Source organism: Budorcas taxicolor, chromosome 1 (assembly GCF_023091745.1).
Source record: "Budorcas taxicolor isolate Tak-1 chromosome 1, Takin1.1, whole genome shotgun sequence".
NCBI classification, from domain to species: Eukaryota; Metazoa; Chordata; class Mammalia; order Artiodactyla; family Bovidae; genus Budorcas; species Budorcas taxicolor.
Genome location: NC_068910.1, coordinates 211,031,770 through 211,051,033, shown reverse-complemented (window position 1 = coordinate 211,051,033; position 19,264 = coordinate 211,031,770). Strand labels below are relative to the sequence as shown.

The window sequence follows — 19,264 nt, the reverse complement described above, 5'->3', positions numbered from 1 at the left end:
CAGAGAAAGGCTCCAGTCTCTGCTTACAAGGGCACTAAGTCCATTGTGAGCACCCCACCCACATGACCTCATTTAAACCCGATGACCTCCTAAAGGCCTCACCTGTTAAGACCATCACATTAGGCTTTAGGGCTTCAACATATGAGTTTGGTGGCAGAGCAGACGCAGATATTCAGTCCATCACATTCATTTCAAAAGTCCAATCGGAGAGAGATTTCACATCAATTTGCAATTTGTTTACAAACACCTTTTCGACACTGCATCCTAGTGGGTGCTGGGCACCGTTTTTGCTGGATACTGAGCAGCTGGCCTTGCCAACTCTGAGTGCAGTCCTTGAACCAGGAGCAGCAGCATCACAGAGAGCTTGCTGGGAATACGGGACCTCAGTCACCACCCCACCCCCAAACCTACTGAATCGGAGTCTGCACTTGACCTGGTCCCCAGGGGCTTGGGGTACACATTGCTTACACGGGGCTGTCTAGGATTTGAAGAGGAGGGAACCTCCCTGGCAAAGTGTTCAGACCTTAGTGGTTATGTGTTTGTGTGGGGCTGAGGGTGAAATCAGAAGAGAATGAGACAGTTACAGGGTTGGCTTGAGAGAGGCCAATACAAGACATCCTTGTCCTCCCATGATCCAGAACCAACTGTGAGGCAGGAAAACAAGCGGAGTAGACAGAGGTCAAACTATCAGCCTTATCACAGACAGGACTTTTGGAGAACAGGGACTCAGGTACGTGGCTTCCTGCCCCTGAACCCCAGAAACAGAGGCTCATAAGGACGCCGGCAGTATCTCCCCAAAACAATAAGAGGAGGGGAAGGCGTGCTTGGTGTGCTGCTTTCCTATTGCGGCCAAACTAGCAAATTAGCACCAACTTCGCAGCTTATGCAACACTTGTTCCTCCTGCTTATTCTACCAGCATCTTGTCCTGTCCATTCCAAGATGATTGCTGACGTCCACCTCCAACCCATCGTCACTGGTCCTGACTGCTCGTAATGGCACGAGGGCGGGAAATGAGGGAAGATCCCTCCCTCTCCCTCACTTCAGTCCCTCCTTTTGTGTCCCCATTTTTTTCACCTAAATGCTCACGAGTCTTGCTTGGCAAGGTTATAGTTCATCTGCTCCTTCTCTGCTCCGTCTAATTCACCTATCCACCTCTGATAGATTTATTCTCCTAAAATACGTCTCCACCGTGTGATTTCCCAGATTTCCAGGCTCTGAGAGAACCCGCTGCCCTCACACTGAAGTTCAGGTTGCTTTAGATTGTGTAAGCTGCCTCTGACCTGTCTGTGTTTGTGTCTGCCTACAAACTGCCACACCTACTGCGACAAATTGTGTCACCTACAAGCTGCCACACCCCAACCTGATCCCCAACTTACACCCCAACTATTCTGAGTCTGTGTCATAACTTCATCCGTGCCTCTCTCATGCTCATCCTTCTGCTTGGAAAGGCTTCTCTCCCAACCCCCCAGGCACCCTCAAGCCTTACTGACCACCTGGTGAAAATCTACACGACCTCCAAGAGTCAAATCAATATCATCTCTAACCAAGAAGTGGGTCTTTTCAAAGCCCACCAGGTGGTGTCAATTCCTGTGCGTCCTTCCTCCAGCTTCCTGGACTTTACACACGTGTTCATCAGCAGCTTGATACTCCACGGCTCCCGCTTATTGGCCAAAGGGACCTTGACTCGCTCTCAAACTTTGTAGATGGCCAAAAATAACCTCGGGATATGAATCCTAAATACTTGGTGATTCTGCTCAGCAAAGAATTTCAGGGCTATTTTCTGATAGAGACCTTGAGACAAGGGAGGATAAAAGTCAAAGATGAGATCAGAGTTTAATCATTCAGAAGGCTAAAAAGGACACTGATAAAAATACATAGTTGTGGTCAAAAAGAAACATAGCTCATCACGTATGTAGACCCAGATGTGGGGATGAGAATGTGCACGTGTCCACAGAGATCAAGAGTGAAGTAACTTTGGGCAGATTTCCTAAATTCTCCAACTGTAAGCTTTCTGGTCTGTAAAATGGGAATGGGAATAATGGTGTTGCAAGGAATAAATCGGGCAAGGTAGTCAGCTCTCACTGCTGTGAATACCCAGGACCTGTCTTCTCTTACAGTTCAGGTTCTAGCATCATTAACAACTCCTTGGGCAAATCATTTCAAATTCCTACAGGTGTGACTTCAGGTACAGACACCCGCCTCCTCTCTCTCCCCTCTAACCCCCCAACTTAATGATGCATGCTGTCTCCTTGAAGCTACTGACACAGGACAAACAAAAAAAGCTCTCAACAGACGGCTGCACACCGTTCAAAATCCTCTCACTTCTGCCCTTGTTTCTAGGTTAAAAAAAAAAAAAATCTTGGCTCTTCTCTCAGAATCACTGAAATATTAGGTGTGTAGACAAAACACTTGCCTTTCCACTCTGCTTCTTCTATTTCTCAGTCTCAGACATGGAAAGGCTTCTCAGGGTCTCAGGAGAGAATTTCCAGGGTGGTTAATTCTGTTAGGTCTCTTTAGCATAAACTCAGCTGTCTGGTCAATCTTACTGCTGTGAATTTCCCCTGACCCCCACACCTATTAAAACTAAATTTACTAACTTCAGGGTGTATTTGTTATTTTCTGCCTTAGCATTCATAATTAGTGCAAATAACACTTTCTCTGCTCTGTTTTAAAAAAAAATTAATCGAGTCCCTTTATGTACTTGTAAACCACAATTTTGTGTGTATGTGTCTTTAAGAAGGCTCTTTTGAGAATTTTGTTGTTGTTTAGTTGCTAAGTCGTGTCCAGCTCTTTGCAACCCTAAGGACTCTAGCTGTCAGGCTCTTCTGTCCATGGGATTTCCCAGGCAAGAATATTTTAGCGGATTACAATTTCCTTCTCCAGGGTTTATTCCTAAACCAGGGATCGAACCCACGTCTCCTGCATTGGCAGGTGGATTCTTTAAAGCTGAGCCACCAGGGAAGCCTCCTTTGAGACTATACATACTTAATTCCTTTCATTTTTCATCACAGGGCAGTCCTTCAGAACCCCTTATTATTTAAGTTGCCCTTTTCGCTTAGCAAAACCATAAAACTAAGGAGCTGAAAATCTTGTTCTCCTGCCTATTTAAACAGCATCTGGAAATCTGAAATAATTACCTCCTTTCTTAAGGTTTTATTTAAGCAATATTATACTAATATTGTGCAGTGGAGTTGAAAGCTCTAGGTCTGCAGTATTTGAAATGTTCAGATCTTAAGGCTTTGAAAAATGCTGTTTCCTCCATGTTAATCACTCAGTTTTGACCATTATCCATAACAAGGCTGATGAAATCATTTCAAATTCAGACCATTATACATAGATATTCAAGGTAAAGAGAAATAGCTTCATATGGCTTTACTTAATGGATTTACCTGTGACTTTACCTGTAACTGTACATGCAGGAGTATATAGTAAGTGATCCATATGTGGAAATTATCATGAAAATTATTTTCAGTAACAACTGATATCATCTGTCACTTTAAGAATGAAAGCTTTCAGTATAAGCAATCTGCCCTCCTAGCAAAGGGAAAGAAAGGAAATCAAGTGGGAAGAAAATACTTCTGAAATATCTCATCATTGGAAGTAAATGATTATAATGTTTGTCTACTAGTTTCTTTTAGAAGACATATTCCAAATTGTTATCTTTATCACTTTGAAAACTATTCATATTTTTACTTTTTTGCATTTAGCTTCTAATATGTCACAGATTTTTTAATGTTTTTATATTAAGTTAGGGTTTGGGAGCTTTTGTTGTTTGTTTTTTCCTTACCTATAATCGTTTTTTTAATTTAATTTTTATTCTACATTGGTGTATAGTTGATTTACAATGTTGTGTTAGTTTCAGGTATACAGCAAAGTGATTCAGTTACACATTCGCATATATCCATTCTTTTTCAGATTCTTTTCCCGTATAGGTTATTACAGAATATTAACTAGAGTTCCATATGCTATACAGTAGGTTCCTATTGATTATCTATTTTGTATCTAATAGTGTGTATGTGTTAATCCCAAACTCCTAATTTATACCCCCTCACCTTTCCCCTTTGGGTTTGGTTTTCACTTTGAATTGTGATCCATCCCTACATTATCCAAATGTATTTTTAACATTCATGAAATAAATCACATTTGCATCCCATATAGAGCTTAAAAGAGGTGATTCTATGAATGATAAAGACCTCAGTATTAGCTAGCAATGGGAGACATTGGTAGAAGGTACCTAAAAACCATATGCATATGTAACAGTTCATTTTTTTATATGATGATTTACTATTTTATTTTTGACCCAAAGCTGGACAATATGCTATAAAAATCTCCAGTGCTAGAAAGTGTGAGAGGCAACAAGCTCCCAAAAAAATGAGAGAGGGGATTTAGTTTTCACACTGGCATTGGTTCCAACTACAATTAATCAACTTCAGTAAATTTGGTGTTTGCTGTCAATATATTCACACAATTATTTTTATTTTCCTATTTTCTACTCTTTCAGAATGTGTTCACGGAATGAATCCATCTAGAGACGTTCACGGTAGGTTAGATTCCATATTATATTCTTTACATGCATATTCACATGTGCATATGTATGACATTTTATCCATGTATCTCTATTAACCCAAATAATCAAGACTCTTTTTTTTTTGCTGATTCAAAAATATTTAAAAGCTGTTTTCCATATTGTAAATGTCAAACATATAAAACATTACAGTGAAACCTTAAATGATACCCTCGGTTCTACAGCGTTTACCACAGGTGCGTTGTGCTGTTATTAAATGACTCTATACAACTCTCTCTCTCTAAACAAAAAAAAAAAAAAGCTTGGCTTCTATGTGTTATAACTTTATTACTTTTGCTATAGCAGTGCTAATGTAAAATTTTTATGAGCAAAATGCTTACTAAGTATCCTTAACTTTTAAAAAGATTAATTTAAATTCTTTCTCAGTTTGTTACTTGTGAGTTGTAAATTGATTTACAAAGTTAGTGAAATAGTCATATATCAACCACAGGATCCCATGGAAACATTCACACAGAGGAAGAATGTAGTGAAAAAACGAAGGAATCTGGTCCCCCGAAGTAATTATATTTCAAAAGTGAAATCATCTCAAATCCACAGGGAGAAAGGGATGTTTAATTATTTAAATTCCAATGTTGAAAACCGGACAATGTGTATTATACATACATTTACATGTATGTTAGTCTCCATTAAAATTGTTCTCATTACCTGTGCCATTAGTACCAACTAATGTGGTCCACCTCTAGCAAAATACATTCTCTGCTTTTTATTTTCATTAAAATGGTCACTGAAAACAGAAATAATTCTTTTAGAAATGTTGCATTTTTAGGAATGTAATTTTAGAAATATATTACAGAGGGGATTTTAAGAGAATGGTTGAGATTCTTATTTTTGAGAGCGTTTTGAAAGAGTAAAAAATGTGTAATATTTAAATGTTGAGACCCCCATCATTATATATTTACTTAAAGTTGTAGAAAAAAATTGTCAATAAGCTGTTTTCCGGTGAAATTGTTTTATTTTCCCCTTCCAGCTAAGTAAATACTGATTTTTCAATTCACTGTGAGAACTCACATTTCATTCAATCAACTAGGAGCCTTTTGGAAATTTCCCCCATGCAGCAAATTTGGAAGAAGCTGTCACACAGCATCCATCCGCCCAACATATTGCTTCGTTGTAATTTTTGCACTGTGTTATGACAAAAGCAAATATTAGTATTATTCCAGGGGAACACTACGAGTGTATACAGAACTGTTTCCTTTCCTTTTCTCTTAGAGAAGCAAGGGAAGGGAAATTCTATATAGCCCCTTAAATGAGCGCTCCTGGTGGAAAAAGAGTACATCCAACTCCATACGCTATATGTACAAAGCCCTTTAGATTAAGGGGTTCGCGATACCCTCTTAGTTGAGTCCCAGGCTGCCAGCTTTCCATTCATTTTAGTTCCTCGATAAGGAGGGGCGGTGTGTTTTATTGCTGGGTTTAAAGCGGTCACCCCGTTAGCGCAGTTACAGCCTGCGCAAGGTCCTGAGAACCCCAAATGCCCGGCGGCCCCACTCAAATAAAATCAGCAGCAGCTTTCCCTGCTGCTACTGTCCTTGTTGGAGTTCGAACTCGGGCTTTAGTGGTTGAGATTCTGAGCTAAACAGCGTCTGAACAGGGTGCCTCTATCGCTAATCCTCTTCTCTTACTAAGGAAACGGGATCCCCACCTGGAAGACCGCGTTGCGTGGGGCGCCCGCGGCCCTTCGCACGGTTGAGGGTTTCAGGCAAACGGTCGCAGCCCCAGAGGAGCTTTCTCTGAGCTTTCCGAGCAGGCGGCTTATCCCCCACCCCCCGACCGCTAGCTACATCCTCCGAGGCAGAGCCCATTTTTGCCTCCACCACACTCTTGAGTCCCCCCAGACCCGGTCCTAGGGGGTCTATAGGGATGCACTTGATCGGCTCCTGAGGAAATACACTCGAGCCCAAGCAGAAAGATTTCACTCAGCCCGAACTCGCCTCTAGAGCGGGCAGCGTCGAGCCCGGGCGCAGAAGAGAGACTGTGTGGCCCCGGGGCTCCGGCGCAGACGGGGTGTGTGTGGCGGGGCGGGGGGTTGGGGGTTGTCTGGGGATTGTCTGGGGACTGCTCGCTATTTGGGATCGCTCGGCCCGGGTGGAGAGAAGACTGGTGTGTGTGTGTGGGGGGGGGGGGGGGTCTTTACACCTGCAATGTTTGAAATGAGGCTTCTTCAAAAATCACTTTTAAAGAAAAATACAAGGGCGTTTTCTGAGACTCCCCTCAACCCTCAGACCCATTAAACAAAATACAGCGGAATATTGGAAGTTCCGGAATGTCCCAGGTTTCTCGGAGCGAGAGGAGCGAGTGGACGGGCGCACCAGGCGAGATGCGGGGCAGGAAGCAGGGGGCTTGCCGCAGGGAGCCCGGGACGCCCCCAGCCCCTACTGCTTGGGACCAGCCGATGGTGGGGACGGCCAAGGGATTTCGGGAAAAAAAGACCCCGATACGCGCGGGTCGGGACAGCCGGGACCCCTGCCCGAATGTTTCCCTGCTGCCCTCCCGGCCGTTGGGATAGCGGGGCGGGGGGCGGAACGGGGCCGCGCAGGCAGGATCCGGTCGCCGTTTCTCCTTTCGCTTCTTCCCCAGCTGAAGTTCCTACCGGAGACCCAAAGGCCGCCAGAAGGACGGAGCTACAGCCGCGCCGTCGGGGGCGTTCCCCGGCGCGCGGGCCGGCCGCCGGGCGCCTGCTGCCCCCTGGCGCCCGCGCCGAGCCGCCCGGCCTCTCAGGGCCTGGGGCGAGGGAAGCGGCCGCGGCGCCCGGAAAGGCCTCCGTGGGCTGGCCCGCCACGGCCCCCGCCTCTGGCAGGCCCCTTGGCGCTGGAGCCCTGGGGAAGCCAGAGCGGCGGCGGCGGCAGCGGTCCGGCACCCCTAAATCGCGCATCGGCAGGGGGAACCAAGGCCGGGAGTGGGAAGGGAGGGTCCCCCACCCGGGGGCGGGGGCGGGGGCGGGCGAAGCACCCCCGCCCAGGGCGAAGTCGACGTGGAGGGCTCCGTGCCAGGCGAGGGGGGGGAGTGGATGAGCGCCCTCCCCCCGAGGGAGGGACCCAGTGGACTCCTCGCGGAGTGTAGCTGGGAGAGCCCCGCGGCCGGGCGGTGGCGTGGGGCGGGGGGATCCGGGGCCCCTCTAAGCTCCGCGAAAATGCCCGCGGCGCCGCTGGGACGGGAGCGGGGAGCATGTTCCCGCCCGCGCGCAGAGCCGGGGTGGCTTCAGCTCCCGGGGCGGCTGGCGCGCGCGCGCGCGCGGGCGGGGAGCGGAGCCCAGGGGCCGTTTCCGGGGAGCTGGAGGTGGGTGCAGGGCGCGAACGACCTGGGCCCCGCGGGGGAACCCCGCCCGGAGGCTTTCCAGTTTCTTTCCAGTCGCATGTTCTTGGGTGGGGGGTGGGGGGGTGGGGTTCTGAACTACGGAACTCCTTCGCTGGCCGCTAAGCTCAACTCCACCTGAGCGAGGCGCGCCGCGTCAAGACGCAGCGAAAAACACCAAGAAAACAAACCCAGAGAGAAAACTCAACACAAAAAGCAGGTCGTGGAGACCAACCACCGTCTGGTCTCAGTAAATGAATCAGCGCCACTTCGCCGCGGCTGCCAACCGGCGCCGAGCGGCTCCCCGGGCTGGGCCCTCGGCCCTTCCCGGCCCCCTCGCGGCGAATCCCATCCATGCCGGGAAAGTGGAGGCCTTGGGGCCCCCCGGCCCCCAGGTCTCGGGAGCCTAGCGGCGGCCGCTTCATCTATCTCCACGGCTCGCGGATGCTTCTCTCCGACAGACTCTGATCCCGGACCATTTGCGGCTCAGCGCGCGGCCCCAGTCCCTCCAGGCCGACCGGCCTTCTGCTCCACCTCCTGGGTCTCCGAACCACGGCCGCCCCTGGCGCGGCCGCTCACGGCAGTCCCCCGGGGCGGGCGGGCTGACTGCCGGCCGCGCAAGCCCGCGAGTGTGCAAAGCCGCCGCCGTCCGCACCGGAATGGCGGTCTCGAGAGAATGCGGGAGCGTGTGGGTGCGGGTATGTGGATGCGGGGAGCGCGGCGTGGCCTCCGCACTGGCTGGCGGTGGACTCTCCACCCTGGCCGCGTACAGTAGCGCGCGGCGGCGGCGGGGGCGCGCGGGCCAATTCCAGGAGCCCGCGGCACCGAGCCGCGCCCTGCCTGATACCGGAAAGGCCTGTGATTGGCCGGCAGCCGCCCCTATGCAAACGAGCTGAGGGAATGGAATTCCTCGGGCCGGGCTTACAGTAAAAGCACGTTCATTTCCAGGCACTCTCATTCATAGAGCCAGCGGGCGCAGGCGGGACGAGCGCCCCGCGGCCGGACCCAGCCAGGGCACCACGCTGCCCGGCCCTGAGCCGGCAGGCATCTCTTGCTGGGGATACTGGGGACGCCAGAAGAAAGTCAGTCCTTGCCGTTTTTCATAGAACCGCGTTGGAACTTCGATTTTGATTTGTGTGTGGGGGAGGATTTTGTTGTTGTTTTTGCCTTTTCCTACTTTTGAATGAACTGGTTTCTTGGCTGGATGGTTCCATTTCTTTCCTGGGTGTGAACTTTTCTCCGGTTGTGTCCTTTGACAACAGCGGGAGAGAGTGCGCCGGGCTTCGTGGCGAGTGGTGAAGTGGCGCGTGTGCGTGGCAGAGTGTGCGTGCTTGTGTAACTCGAGCCGCCCCGTCTGTTGCGATCTGCGCTGCGGAGCCTTTCTCGCCAGGGCCCGCTCCACCTGCTGCGGTTCCGCGGTGAGTGTGGGTAAATTGGCGCGTCCGGGCAGTTCACCCGGCCGGCGCTGGGGCGACGTTGGAGGAAGCTCGTCTCGCTACTGCCCAAGTCGGGGCTGACTCACCGGAGTCGATGTAGACGGCGGCTGGCTCCCGAGGAGTGCGTGCCTGCGTGCGTCTGACTCCGCTGCAGCTCACCTCCCACCAAACCACAGGATCAGCCACAAACTTAACCAACATCCCCAAACCCGAGTTCTCAGATGTGGAGAGCTGAACCCTGAATATCATCGACTTGGATTTTTTTTTTTTTAAGATCAGCTTTTTCTTTGATAAAGCTTGAATTTTCTGAACTGAGCATTTTGCCAGAATTTATTGAAAACATGACAAGTCCTTCTAGCCCAGCCCTTCAACTACTGAAGCTGATTCTCAAGGCTACTTAGAGAAGAAAAAAAAAAAAAAAAAAAACGTGCAGCGAACATTAATGGGTTTCTGTTGTGTTTAAATTCTCTACAGATTGTACTGTAAATATTTTATGAAGTAGAGCATATGTGTATGTTTATATATATGTGCACATACATTAGAAGCAGGACCTTTTGGAAGTCTCAGCTCTCGCTTTTGAGGACCGAAGCCAGTTTTGCATGAATAAAAAGTGGCGCCGTATTTGAAGACACTCGTATATTTTCTGTTGTGTTTGGACTTTAGACAAAACTCACCTGGGGGGGAAAAAAAAAAGAAGAAGAACTGACAGGCAATTAACTACTGGAACGTCCAAATCCTATATTTGCTGGTCCTTCTGCTCTCCGCATAAATAGTTTAAGAAGTGTATGGGAATTTTTGCCTCCGGGTACTTCTGTAACAGCCAAAGACTGAAACTTCAAATTCTCAAAGCAAAACTCAGAAGATAGGGTCCCTTGGCCCTTGACTTTGGACTCTGGTCGCCCACTTTTCAAAGCACTAAGCGGTCGGTGCCCGGGTCTGAGCTGAGGCCGATTGGCAGAACTAGAACTTTTTCCGCCTTCCTGGACTGTTCGTAACTTAGTCTCCCCCTCTCCCCCAGCCACCTTGCAGCAATAAAGGTCCCTGAACTTGTATGTTGGTCTCCCGGGAGCTGCTTGCTGAAGATCCGCGCCCCTGTCGCCGTTTGGTAGGAGCTGTTTGCAGGGTCCTAACTCAATCGGCTTGTTGTGATGCGTATCCCTGTAGATGCCAGCACGAGCCGCCGCTTCACGCCGCCTTCCACCGCGCTGAGCCCGGGCAAGATGAGCGAGGCGCTGCCGCTGGGCGCCCCGGACGCCGGCGCCGCCCTAGCCGGCAAGCTGAGGAGCGGCGACCGCAGCATGGTGGAGGTGCTGGCCGACCACCCGGGCGAGCTGGTGCGCACCGACAGCCCCAACTTCCTCTGCTCCGTGCTGCCCACGCACTGGCGCTGCAACAAGACCCTGCCCATCGCTTTCAAGGTAACTCGGGCCGGAGCGGGTGGCGGGAAGACAGGCAGAGGCCGGTCGATCGCCGGGGCGATCGGGGAGGGCCGTGGCCAGGCAGGCGGGGCCGGGTTCTAGAAAGGGGCTGGCGCGGAGGCCCGTGGTCCATCCCTCTGCTCTGCGCACACGGGGGATGCTGCGTTGCCGTGGCTACCCTCGGTTGGGCTGGGGGCGGGGGGGCGATGGTGGAGGGGTCCCGCTTCAGTAGGCCGCCGCGGCCTCCGGGGGATGGTTAAAAAATTTTAGGGTGCCCCCCCCCAAAGACGTCCACGGAGGGCCGGCGGGACCTCCTCCCCGGGCATCGGTCCTTCGCTTTGATCCAAAGTAGGAAAAGTTATAACCCGGCCGGAACCCAGCCCTTCTGAGGAAGGCATCAGGAAATAAAATCGAGATACTTTGATATAACTTTGGATCCAGGAAAAGAAACTTGACAAGGAAAACTCTCATGGCTTTTCCCCACGTCCACCCCCTCTTTAACTGCACTGTAGAAATTAGCAAGTTCACAGTCCACGGCGGACTCTGTTAAATTTGCAAAAGTTTTCGGAGGGGTGTTTTTGGTGGTGGTTGTTTTGTTTTAAGCTTCTAGCCTATCCCTGCCAGAAGCCGCAAGTAGCGAATCCTGTTTCTTTTCTGGGAACCCTCCTGAACGTTATCGCCGGCTCACCTAGCTTGAAGCCCCGGGTCAGCTAAAGGAGGCCAGGCGGGCTGCCGTGAGCCTGGGGGCTCATCCGCCTGCTTTGCTGTTTGAGGGGAGGGGGGCGGCGACGTGGACCAGGAAACTTCAGCCTTTTAGCTTCAGAGGTCCGCGTTCACTTTTCACCCCTCATCTTGCGCTAGCTTTCAGCTGTCTTGAAAAACCTTGGCCTTCAAAGGGGCTATATAAACAACCCTGGGCGTTTTTAAACAACCGTCCCACCACCCCTGGCAGCAAACAGAAGATGTTTCATTTCTGCGGTAGGGATTCAGTTCTTCTGTCTTGGGTGGGTTGAAGAAGGGGCAGCTTTTTAAATACAATCAGTGCTGTCATTTCCTGTTCTTTTAAAGGGGCTAAGGCAGGCAAGGGGTGGGGGGGTGGAAGCTATAAAGATCAGCTACTCTTTTTTTCCTTAAAAAAATTAAATAAAATCTGGCTACATAATTGTCCTCTTTAAGAGGAGATTAAAGTTTTTTGTGGTTCCAAGCCTGGGATAGATTTTTAGCTAGTTACAATGAATAAATGTTCACTTTTTAAAACACAACTATCGGAGTTCTTTATTTTTAAGCTTTAGACACCTTCCAAATTTAGATTATGGTTTTTCAAACAAACAAACAAGCAAAAAGTGCAGTTGGCTGCCTGTATAGAGTTGCCTCAATTTTCTGAAAGAAGGAGTTTTTGAAGAGGATAGAAAGGACGATGAGTCTGAGCAGCTGCTGGACTCATTCCTGTCTCTTCCTCCACCTCTGTAGATTTGGGTTGGGAGCCCATTTCAATTTTAAATCACTCTAATCCCTGTATATAAACAGACTCAGCGGGCAGACCTCCTCGGCTCTGACAGGGATGGGCCCCGGGTCACTTGCAGATAAGTGCAGAGGGGAGGAGACAGGCTGATAATCAACACGAGGGTCCTTTAAACCAGGTGCTACAGACTCACCACGGGAGTGTGGGTTCTCCGAGATCTGTGGCTTCCTTTGGTCTAAGTCATAGTCTCCTCGACTAGGGAACCCACACCCCAAATACTAACTGATTAAGAAAGAATCTGAAGGAGTTAGGGCCAGGTCATTTCTCAAGCCACCCCATGAAAGTATTTCCTTCGAAAAGAATGGAAAAAAAAGGGGGAAAAATCAGGTAAATTGCTTTCCTGAGCCATCAGGGAATTCCCTTTAGCAGAATTCGTAATAACCCTAGAGATGTCCTTTTTAAGATGACTTTTGACAATTCACTGTTTTAAAAAGATGTGTGTTACTGAGTGATAGTTTCTAGGTTCAAGATCAAGGTATAAACCTCTTGAAAAAAGTTCAAGTGGGTTTTGACAACTTTGGGGGCAAAGGAAAGGACAGTAGAGGAATCAGACCGCTTGGTGAACAATCTGTTGCCACTCCAGTCCCCAGGAAGGGGGGGCCTCTTTCTAAAGGAGACCTACTCACCCTAACGGAAGAAGCAGACAAAACTGCCAGTGAGGGACCAAGCACAAAGATTAGGGATAAAGCAAGCTAAACTTTTGTGTCCCTGACTCCACTCTGTACTCATCTTGCACTACCTACCTCCCAAGCACTTTCTATAGAAATTACTACTTTAGAATTTGGATTTTATGTAAGCCCCAGACAACCTCTTTAAGAAGGTAAACACTAAAGAATTACTAAGATCTTCCATACTAAGGAGGAGAAAGTGTAAAAGCATGATAAAGTCTGACGGTATTGATGAGAAGGAGCACTAAAATGATTCTTTAGGCATCTTCTGAATATGTGTAAATCCTCTGCTTTAATCTTTGAAACTAAAGGGAGATTTAAAGGTGTGAGTTTTCCTCAAAATAGATGAAAACCATCCTAATTGCTTATCCTGGGCCCTAAAATATCCTCCATGCCCCGGCGTCTCTGGTGAAATTGCCTTTAGTTTTTAGCCTAGGAGAAATCCCTATTTTACTACAGAGAAAAGTCTTAAATTTGCTACCTGTTACTCATTAATTACCGAAGCAGTCAAAAAAGCTGTTTGGATGACTTAGGATGTGTTTTGTAAGACTGTAATGTTAAAGTTTATTTGGGCTCTGGTACACCACAGTCCGAAGGCATAAACATGCCTTCAGCAAGTTGAGAGGCCTTGGACGCTGATAGTAGTATTCTTTTCATAAGAAAGAAAGAAGTAACGTTTCTATCGGTGAGATCATGGTCTCCTAGCTATGCAGTAAATGTCATCTTAGCTGAATGCTAAGTTCCACCCCGCAGCTTTCTTTAAAACACTGGAAATTTAAGAAATTTGAAATAAATGAATTGTGACTATAATTTCAGCCTAACTAGAGTTGGTTTAAAATGCCAGTTTCAGCCGTGAACAGGCTGACCAAGAGCAGTGTGGGGAGGTCTGTAATATAGAAGAGGTTTGATATTTTGCCCAACTTCCTGATACTTTAAAAAGAGAAGTTAAAAAAAAAAAGAGAGAGAGATATCCTTTGGCCAGCAAGTCTCTTCTTGTCTGTTTGGTCTGTGTTAAAATGTAAACGTTTGTGTTTCTTTACCTATTGTTTATAGCTTTTCATTCCAGTTCTTTCTTTTATTCTGTTTGAAGTTAGATTTTTTAAAAAAATTCTCTGCATATTGCCTATCAGTGATAAAATCTATATCAAATTAACAGAAATGTTAGTTTTTAAGTTAAAAATATTTTTCTAGTCTAAGAATGCTTGCTAACAATTAGATGATATTCTTTATTAATGTAATTTTCTTGGATTTAATTCTTTCCCTTCTCCTCACCAAGAAAAATCTATAAAAGGCCAAGTAAATGATCTTTGAGCCCCGAAATATCTTTGACTCCTGCTTCAGTTTGAAAAAAGGGAAAAGGAGTTAAACTCCTAATTTCTTTAGTCTTAAATTCCAGCATAAACAACTTTTTCTTGTTTAGCCACCATGATTATTTTACTCTGTATTTTTGTTTGGTGACTGCCTCATGAATTTGCCACATTACTGATGAGGATATTTTGGAAAGATGAGTGAGGCTCAGACATGGAGCACTGTGAGAGGGGCCAGTGGGAGGAAGGTGATTTAGAATACATTTTGGTAGTTATAAAACAAGATTTATTTATTTTAAGCTCTTTAACCAACAATGAGTTATTCAGTTTGAAAACCATGCAGTTGATCCGGTCCCTGTATACTTACTTACTGAATGTGGAATTAAAACAGAGACGCCAGGTCATCACAGGGAGATGGGGATGAGGAAGTAAAAATATGTTTTCAAGGAGGACATTTCAACATTGTGAGCTAATTTTACAGAGGGAAGTGAAAACAGTTGGGGGCGGGGGGAACAGACTGGGGGTGGATTTTCAAGAGACTGAAAAGAGCAGAATAAAGCAAGTCTATTTCATGGCAATAGAAAAAACGGTAACAAGAACATAACTGATCAAGGAGATTTATTTCAATAATGGTTTTGAAACAAAAGGGAATTGTCATATTACTGCTCTTAATTTAACAGCAACAAACACACTTATAATGGGCTCTAACTACCTAATTAGAGGGTGCTTGGGGAAGAAATAGCTGTGCTTTTAAATTTCCTTTCTAGAAAACACGTCCAACATTTGGATGGAAAGGACTGGAAAGAAAGCTAAGAGTGCAAGTTGGATAAAATAGGTGAGGAAGGTGCCTGCCGGTTGCTATAAGAATTGAGTCTCCTGGTACAGTCCTGGGGTCAGAAGGATGCCTACCTCTTATAGTGAGTCGGTTCAATTTCCCCATCATAGTCCTTAGAATCCAACAGCTGAAGCACCCTAGGAAATAAAAGGAATAAACGGTCAAGTGGATAACACGAGAAAGGGTGATGACTAAGCAGGCAATGAAGATGAGAATTTAGAGAAACGTGGCTTTTCTGTCATTCACGGGGGCCTATGGCAGCCTTATATGCAGACAGGAAAAGAGGACTGAAATATAGGTGTTACCCCTGCAAAAATTATGTGTCAACTATTAGGTAAAAATGGGGAAGTGGAAAACAGGAGGAGGAATAACCACTGTGGAATGCTTTATTAACACAACTCAAAAATAAAACCCTATACCCACTAGCAGTCACTCCTGATTCCTCTCTCCCTCAGCCCCTGACAACCAGTCATCTATTTTCTATCTCTGTGGATGTGCACATTTTAGATTATTCATATAAATGGAATCACACAATATGTGAACCTCTTGTGAATGGCTTCTTTCACGTAATGTACTGTTTCAGCGGTTCATCTATGTTGTAGCATGTATCAGAACTTTATTCCCTTTCATGATGAGATAATATCAATTGTATGGATCTATCACAGTTTTAAAGTCCATCATCAGTTTATGGACATTGCGTTATGGAATACTTTATTTTTGTTATAAATTTATTGTAATAAGTTTAAAAAATATAAGATGAAATAAACCCCCCAAACAATTATAAAATTGGAATGATGAGCACACATTTCACTAGTGACTGAGAAAATACCAATCAGGGGGTATTGCAAGTGATAGGAAATCGTGATCACGAGTAGAACTTGTTTTGATTTGAAATTCTTTGACCACTTTAGAAAACACAAACAATGGAAATAGTTTTGACCAAGAAAATAGTTTTTAGAAGGATCAAATGATGACCCAAGAAATGGACACTCCTACATGAAGCATCATTGGCCATGCATTTTGCCTTAAAATTCCTGCTTTTTTAAAAATTTACCTGAGTGTCAAAATATTTATTTACTAATTTACTTTAATAGTCCTGATAGGAAATCCATTTCCATTCAGGTGCATTGAAGGAATTCTTCTTCAACATCATCTGGGTTTGGAAAAAATCTCAATTATCTATCAGGTCCATGTTAAGACATCTCTGGGACTCACAGAATAAAAATGTGTTGAAATTTTGCTCCTGAAATCAGAGCAGCACATCAAAGTGAGCACCCCTCTTCTCTGAGGTCTATTGATTTTGTAGTTAGTATTATGTTTCTGATTTTTTTCTCTTGCATACTGCAATTCAGTGCTAATGAAAGCAAGTCTTTGGAAATCAAGTAGGGACAATAGGATGAACTAATTGTGAAGGGAGTGTGTAAGTCATTCACGAATAGTCAGCAATTCAGTGGAAGCAATCAGATTTAATTTTAGCAGTTTAAACACCTCAAAGGCAAAATCAACCCTCTTAGGCCTATTGGTGGAGGTCTGGACAAATGAAAAATGGGTTAGACTATAAACTTACAAAAAACAAGACATTCTGTTTCTCAAATATGGAGAGTTAAGAAGAGATGATTGTATTCATGAGAATCCATAGCTTTTCAAAGCCCTTGCTATAGTGAGCCTTATTCCAGCCGTGTCCTGTGACCTTATGTGGTTTTATTAGATGAATGTTTTATGATTTAAATATCTATAATTTTACGTGTGTGTGTGTGAGTGCGTGTACTTAGTCACTCAGTCGTGTCCAACTCTGCAACCCCATAGACTGTAGCCCATCAGGCTCCTCTGTCTGTGGAACTCTGCAGGCAAGAATACTGGAGTGGGTTTCCATTCCCTTCTCCAGGGGATCTTCCCCACTCAGGGATCAAACCCAGGTCTCCTGCACTGCAGGCAGATTCTTTACCGTCTGAGCCACCAAGGAAGCCCAAAATTTTACATAGTGGAATTTAAAGTAAATCTTCCCATTAATAACTTTTCTGTTGTTTTAATTTGTGATATAAGTTATGATTTAGTTTGCTATTCCTTTGCAAACTAAAAAGCATCACAATATCCATTCAGTTTTAGAACAGTTACACAAATGACGTCAAAATTTCTAACATGCCTGATGTCTGTGTTTGTCCCTTGACGGGTGTTTAGGTGGTGGCTCTGGGGGACGTTCCGGATGGCACTCTGGTGACCGTGATGGCAGGCAATGATGAAAACTACTCAGCTGAACTGAGAAATGCAACCGCGGCCATGAAAAACCAAGTTGCGAGATTCAATGACCTCAGGTTTGTCGGTCGGAGTGGAAGAGGTATGTGTCTGTCAGAACTGAACTTGAAACACTCAGTATTTACATGGCAACAAACCCAGATTTCAAAACATCTAGAAGTTTCTGTGATGGGATTCCCTAGAAGCATAGTCATTTCTTCCCATCATTGTTGCTACGTCAACCTTGTTATTTAATATTTAATGTTTCTAACAGAATCTGGCTTTACATTATTGCTTTCTGTTATTGAATTGGTTTAAGACTGATTTGAAGCAGATAAGACATGAATCGCAAATTCCAAGGAAACCTCTCAGATCTTTACTAAAATGTAAAAATATAAAACGTGCCATCATGGAAGCTAAGATTATACAACTGGGGTTCTCTCTTTGATAATTTTCAGAAATCTCTTTACTGGAAGCCTTTAACTTCTGGTCCATGTGCTATAAGTGACCGAGTTTCAAATGATCACTTCTAGTAATTTTAAGGGTTATATAGTAGGTGATTATTGCAATATGTTTCAAAGAAGCACTTTTTATGGTGAAATATGAAGAAATAGTGTTAGTAACATTCTGATTCGGTGATTCTGATGGTGACGTGACTTTCCTATATATAATTTGGATGGCTTATTAGTATCTGTAGGGAGGGGCTAGGCCCAGTTAATATTTTAGGTACTAATAATATCAAAGATTGAACTCTCCTGAGAAAGTGTTGTATCAGTGTGTTTCTATGTGTAGTTTTCTTTCTCCATACGTGTTATCAAAGTATTCAACCAGAAAGAGAAATCTTGGCTTGTAATCTCCTCTGGTTTCCAATCATTTTCAAATATTGTGTTTTCTTTATATTGTAAGAACCTTGGTCCTGTTTTATAAATAGCAGTAAGTACTATTTGTTTAATTGAAGGAGGTAAGATAGTTTGTTTTGAAAATCGCATTTTTGTGATGCAGTGTTGAATAAGCTTATGAATAAAAGTTATTTTGAGTATGATATAAAACGACGTAGAAAATACCTAAATAACAGGATGGCTCGTTTTGAAAAAAAGTAAAAGTACAACCAACAGACAGTTAAACAGAAGGGTAATCATTAGCCTTTATAAAGGCATTTGCAAATCTGTATTCTTGGGGAATCTGATTAGTCAGAGGAAAGGGAGTAAAGGCATGTTGCTTTTTTTGGTTGTTGTGTTTGTGTTATCCTAGCTGTCTGGGGAATTTTCAAAACAGAATCATAGGTGGAGAAAAATTTTTTAAACTTATAACATGGTTGAAAATGTTTGTTTATAGCACTATGTTAATAGTAGGCTAAGGCCAAGAAAATTATATCCACTTATTGAAAGCATGAATGATGTTATAAGGTATAAAGGCACAAGTTCGTCTATGGGTTCACTTGTTATATTAAAAGTCCTCGCCTTTCAGTAAATGGAATTACCATTGTGGTTCAGAGATACATGTTTGGAAAACATCTCAGAGGTTTCGGATGAGTAGCTGGCAGAGTGGGTGAGAAGCCAATAAAACACAAAGGCCCGACCGTCTGGTCCAGTAACCATCTCAATTCAGTGCCTGTGGATTTCTGTTCCTAAGAAGCCATAGCTGAGGATCACTGAGTTGTGTTTCCAGAGGAAGTAGTATTACATCGTGTGCATCTGTGTAGGTCTATGGGTCGGGTTTTGGTTATGCAAGTTCTGGGAATTCTTCAGTGGTCCATGCCATTTTCCCCTAAGGAGTGCAGTAAGTGGCCTTCCAGCAAGGGCCAGGAGGTTGGTGATGATAAAGGACATGGTGAAAGCAGCCTGCTTTCTGTGCTGGCGTTTCTCATCCCTTACTGGCCGTGTCTGTTTTGAGTGGGTGACTAAGAGGAGCTTGTGTTGACTTGGGGAACAGTGAACTGTTTCCCCAAGGTGTGGATTGTTTGCGTTCG

General features: G+C 45.4%; 1 protein-coding gene across 3 annotated transcripts in view; it reads left to right on the top strand.

Annotated features, from left to right (window-relative positions):
- Nucleotides 1-19,264, top strand: part of RUNX1 (RUNX family transcription factor 1) — a 267,232-nt gene that overhangs the window by 162,859 nt on the left and 85,109 nt on the right. For 2 of the 3 annotated variants that reach the window (XM_052660383.1, XM_052660305.1), the window contains exons 3-5: nucleotides 4,503-4,541; nucleotides 10,478-10,731; nucleotides 17,242-17,398. In XM_052660383.1, the coding sequence (XP_052516343.1) occupies nucleotides 4,503-4,541; nucleotides 10,478-10,731; nucleotides 17,242-17,398 (450 nt within the window). Of the gene's footprint in view, nucleotides 1-4,502; nucleotides 4,542-8,842; nucleotides 10,732-17,241; nucleotides 17,399-19,264 lie in introns of those variants that run through there. The other variant, XM_052660462.1, reaches the window with a different exon arrangement.